Below are 10,828 nucleotides of genomic sequence, written 5' to 3' on the forward strand. Positions count from 1 at the left end.
GATTAACGTAGCTCTCTGATTCAGAGGGGTTGGGTTAAATGCGGAAGACACATATCAGTTGAATGCATGTACAACTGACTAGGTATCCCCCTTTCCTAATTGCCTAGCAGAGGTGAAGAGCACACTTCCCTGCTGATTGCCTAGGAGAGAGGAAACCACTCCCCCTCCAACACAGCCACTGATTACCAAAAATCAAGTCACAAATTGCACTGCCCCTTGATCCTGGTTGATGTGTCAACGATCAAATGCAAGCTGTCAGCAGTTCACACACCAAGTAGGCCACTGGGAAGACAGACAGTGCTTAAAGTAGAGGACCCTTGCTAGCAGAAAGACAGTACTAGACCACAAAGACAAAAATGATACTTCTCACTCCTGGAGATATCAGATGTCCACTGGGTTCCCACCCTTCATTTGCTGATTTTGTACCATGGATTTCCCCATGTTTCCCGTTTTAAGGAAGCCTGGTTCTCCCCGTGGCTAATACCATTGTGATGGGTTGTGTTTTTTCAGTGTTTTGAGTTTAATTAAAACAGTGATGTTTCTTTCCCAGGTCACTGACCAATGAACCTGGCTATCTCTGACCTGGTCCTTACCTTCTGTGTCTCTCCTATCATCTGATTGGCTGTAGCTACAGTTACATCACCTGTTAGGCGGTCAACTTCCTGTTCTAAGCTGGCTACTCCAGCAGTGGTCTCTTCCTCATCCTCATGACGCCTCATCCGTCCCCTGTCTCACCTGGTTTCAGGCCCCTCCCACTCTCAGGTCTGCTGGACTGCCTGCTCTCATCTTCACATCACAAACCATCTTAAGGACCCTGGTGACCATAACAACCCTGATGGGCCTAGTGACCCTAGCACCTTGCTAGTGGTGACCAGCATACTTTGCATATGTCTACCAGCAAAATATTGACATTATTGGTGGTGTGTGTCTGTTACGTACAGATCCCAACCAGATTTCTGAGGTCCAGAGCAGGGACCTAAAGTTAGACACCAGAGTAGTAGAGGAGACAGGAGGAGTTAGAGGACTGATCTTGGGCCTGGTGTTCTTTGTGGGCTGGGCGCCATAAAAATACTAATCTTCCTCAGGACTCTGGTGGTGTACAAGAGACAAGATGGCAGTGTTGGCAGTGCTGAGTCAGCTACACAACAAGAGGTGAGTGTGGAGCCAGAAGCAAGTTGGACAATTCCATGTGACTCGGCTGTTGGCGCTCTCTCACTGCTGTCTCAACCTTGTTGTCATGACTGTCCTGATCAGGTCAGGTTACAGGAGACCACAACCCCACAGATTATCCCTCACCCCAACAGAGGAGGAGAGATCTAGGGGTATGAAGATGTGGGGGTTTTATGCCCCCTCATGCCCATTGTAAATCTTAGACAACAGACAAAATTCCTTTGTCCTCTCACTATGGAGAACCGGCCTCAGAACATTAAACATGAAATAAATGGACTTTGGAACAATGGTTTCCATCAGCCACAATGGTGGTCATGACGATAGATGGAATATGAAAATGTATGTCATTTTTGTTTTGTTATTAAAGGTTAAAGGATGACATTAGTACGAAAACCTTGTGACTTTAAGAGTTTTCCTAGTATATGCTTGATGTTTATACATTGTCCAAATCAAAGAGAATGTTTTGGTAAAGATGAAATGTGAAGTTAGTTGTCTAAATTGGATCTGAGTAAAATCTAGACCTTGCCTCATAACTTGATACGCCCAGAGAATTGCCCTAAAGGCGGTCACGCCCACTTCTGACCTTGGTACGCCCAGAGAATTGCCCTAAAGCCGGTCACGCCCACTTCTGACCTTGGTACGCCCAGAGAATTGCCCTAAAGGCGGTCACGCCCACTTCTGACCTTGGTACTCCCAGAGAATTGCCCTAAAGGCCCTAAAGGCACTTCTGACCCGAGGGTATAAGACATGTGAGTTAAGAATGAACATATCAGACTAAGTGACCCGAGCTGCATCCATGGTCTGAGTAGTCAACGAACTTGTTGAAGACAAAGGAACCTTCTTCTACCCATGCTACGGATGAGTAGCTGTGTCTAAGAGGGTGAATTCAAGCAGGACCACCCAGTCACCACTCTCCATCGAATCGTGGTATCTACACTGTTTTCATTCCCACATTGTGAGCCCTGAGCTACAGGGCTGGCTGTCTGTCCTCAGAAGACTCCTTTCAGAACAGAACCAAAGAGTTGCACCAGAGAAGTACGTCATTGAGAAGCCTAAACGGTCCACGCGGAGACTCCCACCAGAGACCTTCAACATGTAAATACATCATTATATTCTGACCCATAAGAGCGGCAGTTCGGGGCAAGGTTAGGGTTCAAATAAGCATAGCTGACAAATGCACCCAAATGTCTGTTTCTCTCGTGTACTTTCTCTTTCTCTCTCTCTTTGAAATCTCCATTTTGGGTAACACGTGTGTTGTCCCTTTATACTACGTTCTAACCAATAGCCTTGACTGTGTTTTGTGTATGTGTATCTTTTATTATCATTTTAGCTTTCTAGTAAATAAATAATCAACTAAAATTGGTGTGGTACGAACTCATTGGTGGGACTCGGGTTTGTGCAGAGTCCCGGATTATGCAACGTTCAGAATGAGACTGTGGGGGAAATTGATTAATTAGCGACTGTTGTAAAATCGATATTCTGATTCTTTGAGTTAATTTGTGAAATAGAAACTCAATAAAACTAATTTTCCCATTGTCCCTCAGGTTAATGAGTTAATACTTGCCTGATTCATTTAATCACGCAATTATAAACCGTTAATCATTCGATGAGCAGCAGTCGTCACATTAACTAATACAGTGTTACGACACTGGTAAATAGAATGAATAGAACCTCTAACCCTGGTAAATAGAATGAATAGAACCTCTAACCCTGTGTTCTACCTGTTTGTTGGGGTTTTATAAAATCGGTATATATTTTATATTATTAACATTTAAATGTTGTAAATATTGATAATTGTGTAAATATTTAATCATTGTTTATCGTTTTTAAGTCTTCTGAATAAAATACAGATTTGTTTTCTCATTTTTGGAAAATGTCTCAAAACTTCTAATATATGGCAAAATCAAAACAAATTTGATTACAGCAAAATGCTTACAAATCCTTAACCAACAATGCAGTTTTAAGAAAATACCCCCAAAAAGAAAAAGATAAGAATAACAAATAATTAAAGAGCAGCAGTAAATAACAATAGTGGGGCTATATACAGGGGGTACCAGTACAGAGTCAATGTCAAGGTGCGGGGGCACCAGTGTCGAGGTAATTAAGGTAATACATACATGTAGGTAGAGTTATTAAAGTGCCTATGCATAGATAATAACAGAGAGTAGCAGAAGCGTTCTGGGGGGAGGGGCAATGTGAATAGTCTGGGTAGCCATTTGATTAGCTGTTCAGAAGTCTTATGGCTTGGGGGTAGAAGCTGTTTAGAAGCCTCTTGGACCTAGACATGGCGCTCCGGTACCGCTTGCCATGCGGGAGCAGAGAGAGCAGTCTATGACTAGGGTGTCTGGAGTCTTTGACAATTTTTAGGGCCTTCCTCTGACACCGCCTGGTATAGTGGTCCTGGATGGCAGGAAGCTTGGCCACGGACATATACTGGGCCGCAAGCACTACCCTCTGTAGTGCCTTGCGGTCGGAGGCCGAGCAGTTGCCACACCAGGTAGTGATGCAACCCGTCAGGATGCTCTCGATGGTGCAGCTGTAAAATCTTTTGAGGATCTGAGGACCCATGCCAACTCTTTTTGAGGGCACAATGGTGTTGTACGCTGAGCTGTAGTCAATGAATAGCATTCTCACATAGGTGTTAATTTTGTCCAGGTGTGATAGGGCAGTGTGGAGTGCAGTAGAGATTGCATCATCTGTGGATCTGTTTGGGCGGTATGCAAATTGGAGTGGGTCTAGGGTTTCTGGAGTAATGGTGTTTATGTGAGCCATGACCAGCCTTTCAAAGTATTTCATGGCAACAGACGTGAGTGTTATGGGTCAGTAGTCATTTAGGCAGGTTACCTTAGTGTTCTTGAGCACGGGCACTATGGTGATCTGCTTAAAACATGTTGGTATTACAGACTCGGTCAGGGAGAGGTTGAAAATGTCAGTGAAGACACTTTCCAGTTGGTCAGCGCATGCTCGGAATACACGTCCTGGTAATCCGTCTGGCCTTGTGAATGTCTACCTGTTTGAAGGTCTTACTCACGTCGGCTGCGGAGAGCATGATCACACAGTCGTCCAAAACATCTGATGCTCTCATGCATGTTTCAGTGTTACTTGCCTCGAAGCGAGCATAGAAGTTATTTAGCTCGTCTGATAGGCTCTTGTCACTGGGCAGCTCTCGGCTGTGCTTCCCTTTGTAGTCTGTAATAGTTTGCAAGCCCTGCCACATCCGACGTGTGTCGGCGCCATTGTACTGCGATTCGAGCTTAGACCTATATTGACCCTTTGCCCATTTGATGGTTTGACAAAGGGAATAGTGAGATTTCTTATAAACTTCCGGGTGTGAGTCCCGCTCCTTGAAAGCGGCAGCTCTACCCTTTAGCTCAGTGCAAATGCTGCCTGTAATCCATGGCTTCTGGTTGGGATATGTATGTACTGTCACTGTGGGGACGACGTTCTCGATGTACTTATTGATAAAGCCAGTGACTGATGTGGTGTTCTCCTTAAGAGCCAATAAGACAGAGCTCTCCCCTCAGGCGCCAAGAAGGAATACTCATACGTTAGACTAAATAATGTGTCCACTCATCCATGTTTTAAATGTGAAACTGAGTTGAAATTGAGGAACAACACAGTCTGTCCATTTATCCATGTTTGACTAAATGTGAAACTGGGTTGAAAATGAGGAACAACGCGTAGTTTGTCCACACCACCCTCGAACAGTGGTTAACAGGCACTAACAACATCTTAACACTCTGAGAACCGGTTCACATGGTAGGTTGGTGTTAACATTATTATGATATTATAGAGAGGCTATCGATATGTGGTCAAATTGAACAAAATGCTGCTGTAGTATTTGATGCATCTCATGTAATTTCCACATCTTGGAAAGTGTCTCACACTTTGTAATAAGTCCTGCTATGTAACTCTATTCTCTGTGGTCTGTACTGTAGTGGCTCTCTGTCATTCTACAGTATAAATCACCTCTATTCTCTGTGGTCTGTAGTGTAGTGGCTCTCTGTCATTCTATAGTATAAATCACCTCTATTCTCTGTGGTCTGTAGTGTAGTGGCTCTCTGTCATTCTATAGTATAAATCACCTCTATTCTCTGTGGTCTGTAGTGTAGTGGCTCTCTGTCATTCTACAGTATAAATCACCTCTATTCTCTGTGGTCTGTACTGTAGTGGCTCTCTGTCATTCTATAGTATAAATCACCTCTATTCTCTGTGATCTGTAGTGTAGTGGCTCTCTGTCATTCTATAGTATAAATCACCTAAATTCTCTGTGGTCTGTAGTGTAGTGGTTCTCTGTCATTCTATAGTATAAATCACCTCTATTCTCTGTGGTCTGTAGTGTAGTGGCTCTCTGTCATTCTATAGTATAAATCACCTCTATTCTCTGTGGTCTGTAGTGCAGTGGCTCTCTGTCATTCTATAGTATAAATCACGTTGCAGCGATGGACCTGACTGAGTCCTGGAAGACCATGGTGAATGAGACCAGCACTGTGAATGACAGCAACTACACTGATGAAGACTATGGTGATAAACAGTTAATCCTGCTGTGTGACGAGGTCGGAGGGTTAGAGGAGGTCACGGCTGGTTGCTTCCTGGTCATCTTCCTCCTCAGTGTCACAGGTAACTTGGTTGCTTCCTCCTCATCTTCCTCCTCAGTGTCACAGGTAACTTGGTTGCCTCCTGGTCCTCTTCCTCCTCAGTGTCACAGGTAACTTGGTTGCTTCCTGGTCCTCTTCCTCCTCAGTGTCACGACAGGTAACTTGGTTGCTTCCTGGTCATCTTCCTCCTTAGTGTCACAGGTAACTTGGTTGCTTCCTGGTCATCTTCCTCCTCAGTACCACGACAGGTAACTTGGTTGCTTCCTCCTCAGTGTCACAGGTAACTTGGTTTCTTCCTCCTCATCTTCCTCCTCAGTGTCACAGGTAACTTGATTGCTTCCTCGTCATCTTCCTCCTCAGTGTCACAGGTAACCTGTTTGCTCTTCGTCATCAACAGCGTTTTCGGTGATGTCTAGGTAACTGTGTGTTCTGTGTTGTCTAGTTAACGGTGTGTTTTGTTTTGTCTAGTTAACTGTGTGTTCTGTGTTGTCTAGTTAACTGTGTGTTCTGTGTTGTGTAGTTAACGGTGTGTTCTGTTTTGTCTAGTTAACTGTGTGTTCTGTGTTGTCTAGTTAACTGTGTGTTCTGTGTTGTCTAGTTAACGGTGTGTTCTGTGTTGTCTAGTTAACGGTGTGTTCTGTTTTGTCTAGTTAACTGTGTGTTCTGTGTTGGCTGTGTTGTCTAGCTGACGGTGTGTTTTGTGTTGTCTTGGTAACGGTTTGTTCTGTGTTGTCTAGTTAACTTGTGTTCAGTGTTGTCTAGTTAGCGGTCTGTTCCACGTTGTCGAGGTAACGGTGTGTTCAGTGTTGTCCAGGTAACGAACGGTGTCCTCTGTATTGTACTGCTTCTTGACACAATGCTTAAACCGGAAGACAGCCAGAGGAAACACTTTTCACCTGGCAACCGTGTCAGCGTGCATTGCGCCCTCGACAGGAATCGCTGGAGAGCGATGAGACAAGAACATCCCTGCCGGCCAAACCCTCCCCTAACCCGGACAACGTTCGACCAATTGTGCGCCCCCTCATGAGTCTCCCGGTGGAGTGCCTTTGACCACTGCGTCACTCTTGAGGCCCCTGTGTTGTCTACTTAATGATGTGTTTTGTGTTGTCTAGGTAATGGATTGTTGCTGGTTGCCTTGTGTCGTTATGAGGACCTAAGGAGGGTCACCAACATGTTCATCCTAAACCTGTTGATCTCTGACCTCCTATTTACCCTGACCCTGCCCTTCTGGGCCGTCTACCAACTCTCCCACTGGATGTTCGGTGACCTGGTGGGTATGACCAACCCTGACTTCTGATCTCTAACCCTAACCTCTAACTCCTAATCTCTGACCTCAACCTCTGACTTCTAACCTCTGACATCTAACCTCTAACCCTAACCTCTAATGCCTAAGGAACGTTAAGGAAATGAAACACTAGCCACTAGCCACTTTAATAATGTCTACATATCTTGCATTACTCATCTCATCAACCTCCTAACCTTAACCCTAACCTCTGACCCTAACCCCTGACTCCTAACCTTAACCCTAACCTCTGACCCCTGACTCCTAACTTTACCTCTGACACTGACCTCTGGACGCTAACCCTAAACTCTGACTCCTAATACTAACCTTTGACTCCTAACCCTAACCTCTAAACCTCAAACTCTGAATCCTAACCCTAACCTCTAACCCTAACCTCTAACCCTAACCGCTGACTCCTAACCATAAGCTCTGACCTCTAACCATAACCTCAGATATCTAACCCTAACCTCTCAGTCCTATCCCTAACCTCTAACCTCTAACCCTAACCTCTGACATCTAACCCTGACCTCTGAACTCTAACCCTTTTCTCTGACCTCTAATCGTAACCTCTGACTCCTAACCCTAACCTCTAACCCTAACCTCTGACCTCCAACCATAACCGCTGATCTCTAACTTTAACCTTTGATCTCCAACTCTAACCTCTAACCCTAACCTCTGATCTCTAACCCTAACCTCTGACCTCTAAACTTAACTTAACCTTAACTTCTGACATCTAACCCTGACCTCTGATCTCTAATCCTTTTCTCTGATCTCTAAAACTAATCTCTGAACTCTAACCCTAACATCTGATCTCTAACCCTAACCTCTGACCTCTAACCCTAACCTCTTTCCTCTAACCGTAACTTCTGAGCTCTAACCGTAACCTTTGAACTCTAACCCTAGCCTCTACCCTAACCTCTGAGCTCTAACCCTAACCTCTGATCTCTAACCCTAACCTCTGACCTCTAACCCTAACCTCTTTCCTCTAACCCTAACCTCTGAGCTCTAACCGTAACCTCTGATCTCTAAACTTAACCTCGGATCTCTAACCCTAACCCTAAACTCTAACCTCTGATCACTAACCCTAACATCTAACCTCAGACATCTAACCCTAACCTCTAACCCTCAAACTCTGACTCCTAACTCTGACTATGATTCTGACCCTCAACCCTAACCTCTGACCCTAACCTCTGACCTCTAACCCTAACCTCTGATCTCTAACCCTAACCTCTGACGTCTAACCCTAACGTCTGAAATCTAACCCTAACCTCTGACTCCTAACCCTAATCTCTGACATCTAACCCTGACCGCTGACCCTAACCTCTAACCCTCAATCTCTGACCTTTAACCCTAACCTCTGACCCCTACCTCTAACCTCTGACCCCAGGCCTGTAAGCTGTTGACGGGGGCATACTTCACCAGTCTCTACAGCAGTATGATGCTGCTGACCTCTAACCCTAACCTCTGACCACTAACCCTAACTATAACCTCTGACCCCAGGCCTGTAAGCTGTTGACGGGGGCATACTTCACCGGTCTCTACAGCAGTATGATGCTGCTGACCTCTAACCCTAACCTCTGACCACTAACCCTAACTATAACCTCTGACCCCAGGCCTGTAAGCTGTTGACGGGGGCATACTTCACCGGTCTCTACAGCAGTATGATGCTGCTCACCTCTAGCCCTAACCTCTGACCCCTAACTCTAACCTCTGACCCCAGGCCTGTAAGCTGTTGACGGGGGCATACTTCACCGGTCTCTACAGCAGTATGATGCTGCTGACCTCTAATCCTAACCTCTGACCCCTAACCCTAACTATAACCTCTGACCCCAGGCCTGTAAGCTGTTGACGGGGGCATACTTCACCGGTCTCTACAGCAGTATGATGCTGCTCACCTCTAGCCCTAACCTCTGACCACTAACCCTAACTATAACCTCTGACCCCAGGCCTGTAAGCTGTTGACGGGGGCATACTTCACCGGTCTCTACAGCAGTATGATGCTGCTGACCTCTAACCCTAACCTCTGACCACTAACCCTAACTATAACCTCTGACCCCAGGCCTGTAAGCTGTTGACGGGGGCATACTTCACCGGTCTCTACAGCAGTATGATGCTGCTCACCTCCATGACGGTGTACCGCTGTGTAATAGTCGTCGCGTCCCGCTGGACAGTCGTTCCCCGGAGACGACTGAGGTACGCATTGGCCGCCTGCACGGCATCATGGGTAGTCAGCCTGGCCGCCTCCCTCAGTGATGTCATATCCTCCCAGGTACAGGAAGTGGAAAACGGGACAAGAATATTCATCTGTGAGGTCTCACCTGGAACTACGGACGAGGAGGTGGGTTACGGTAACTTAGAACAAAAGAGAAATGTCCACTCAGTGTTTACTGCTCCTAGTAGGGATGTTTGTTTAAGCTTTCAGTGATACACGTTTCCACTGACATGGTCTTTGTATGTACTTTGTGTTTCAGCAAACAGTGAGTGGACATTCCTGTTTCCAATTGTGACCAGTGTTTCCAATGTTGGATATTTCATATATCACCCCTCTGTCCCCCAGAAGCTGGATATTCATAGATAACCTCTCCCTCTCTCTCTGTCCCCCAACAGCTGGGATACTACCTGCAGGTGTCCCTGCTCTTCGTCCTCCCTCTAATCATCATCATCCTCTGCTACAGTGCCATTCTCAGGACGGTCCTGGTAACTGCGACCAGGAGACAACACCGCACAGTGCTGGTGGTCTTCTGTATCGTGGTAGCGTTCATCATCTGCTGGGCGCCGTACAACCTATTCATATTCGTCATGTCTGTCTACACACCTGTAGACTGTGCGCTCAAGGAGCGGCTGCATGTTGTGTACGTTGTGTGTCGTATTGTGGCCTACGCCCACTGCTTCCTGAACCCTGCTCTCTACATGCTGTCTCACTCCTTCAGACGACATCTCTGGTCGCTGTTGTGCTGTCTGATGGGGGAGGAGAGGGGAGGGCAGGGGGGAGGAGGGGAGAGGAGTGTGGGACACAGTTCGTCCCACGTCACCACTAGACCAACCGGACCTGCTGTGGTGCTTCAGGACCCCAGAGAGAATAACTATACAGCTACATGGATGGAGCTAAGAACGGAGCAGGAATGAACTATGGAACTTTCTCAATGACCTTCTATTGGCAAAGGGGTTTTTCCTGCCCCTTCTAATGGTTAGAAAAGGCCATGTTTAAAGGTTTGGATCTGAGGAATGAGGAAGTGAGATTAGCCAAAACAAAAACATTTGAATCCCTGATTATGATTCTGTGATACATAGAATGTGAATTCTGTGTTCAGTCCAGAAATGATTCTGTGAATAAGTCTATGCTATATTCATACAATATGAAGACAATATATTTTTAACGTAGAATATGTGAAATACTATATTATCAATGGTTGATGTAAAACTGGAAATACATGCAATGTGTGTTTTGAGGTGGTATGCTAAGTAAATAAAAAGCTGTGTGTGCAGAAGTAGCACATGTGTATTTTTTTGCCTGTGGCTTGGGTTAGGTTTAGGGTTAGGCTGGACCTGTCTGGATGCTGGCTTGGGTTAGGCTGGACCTGTCTGGATGCTGGCTTGGGTTAGGCTGGACCTGTCTGGATGCTGGCTTAGGTTAGGTTTAGGGTTAGGCTGGACCTGTCTGGATGCTGGCTTGGGTTAGGCTGGACCTGTCTGGATGCTGGCTTAGGTTAGGTTTAGGGTTATGCTGGACCTGTCTAGACGCTGTCTTGGGTTAGGTTTAGGGTTCCACCCGGCACAG

The 10,828-nt window shown here is 45.9% G+C and overlaps 1 protein-coding gene across 3 annotated transcripts; it reads left to right on the plus strand.

The window, feature by feature from the left end:
* The first annotated feature begins 4,639 nt into the window (after positions 1–4,639).
* Positions 4,640–10,535, plus strand: LOC110509178 (chemokine XC receptor 1). 3 transcript variants are annotated; one of them, XM_036967032.2, is made up of 5 exons: positions 4,640–4,929; positions 5,611–5,790; positions 6,881–7,038; positions 9,110–9,388; positions 9,658–10,535. In XM_036967032.2, the coding sequence occupies exons 2-5, from the start codon at positions 5,613–5,615 to the stop codon at positions 10,174–10,176; spliced, it is 1,134 nt and encodes a 377-aa protein (XP_036822927.2). In that variant the 5' UTR covers positions 4,640–4,929; positions 5,611–5,612; the 3' UTR covers positions 10,177–10,535. The 3 variants fall into 3 exon arrangements, with proteins under 3 accessions (XP_036822927.2, XP_090081749.1, XP_090081750.1); XM_090225623.1 differs by having other exon boundaries at positions 4,845–4,929; positions 5,568–5,790; XM_090225624.1 differs by lacking the exon at positions 4,640–4,929 and having other exon boundaries at positions 5,681–6,136.
* Positions 10,536–10,828: the final 293 nt, after the last annotated feature.

Source organism: Oncorhynchus mykiss, chromosome 28 (assembly GCF_057628025.1).
Source record: "Oncorhynchus mykiss isolate SJ-2025 chromosome 28, ASM5762802v1, whole genome shotgun sequence".
In the NCBI taxonomy this organism is placed as follows: domain Eukaryota; kingdom Metazoa; phylum Chordata; class Actinopteri; order Salmoniformes; family Salmonidae; genus Oncorhynchus; species Oncorhynchus mykiss.

Bases quoted from the DNA above. Each gene is read 5' to 3' on its own strand.
- LOC110509178 (XM_090225623.1), top strand. The intron at 5,791-6,880 runs GTAACTTGGTTG...TGTGTTGTCTAG, and splicing joins CTTCCTCCTCAGTGTCACAG to GTAATGGATTGTTGCTGGTT. The intron at 9,389-9,657 runs GTGGGTTACGGT...GTCCCCCAACAG, and splicing joins CTGGAACTACGGACGAGGAG to CTGGGATACTACCTGCAGGT.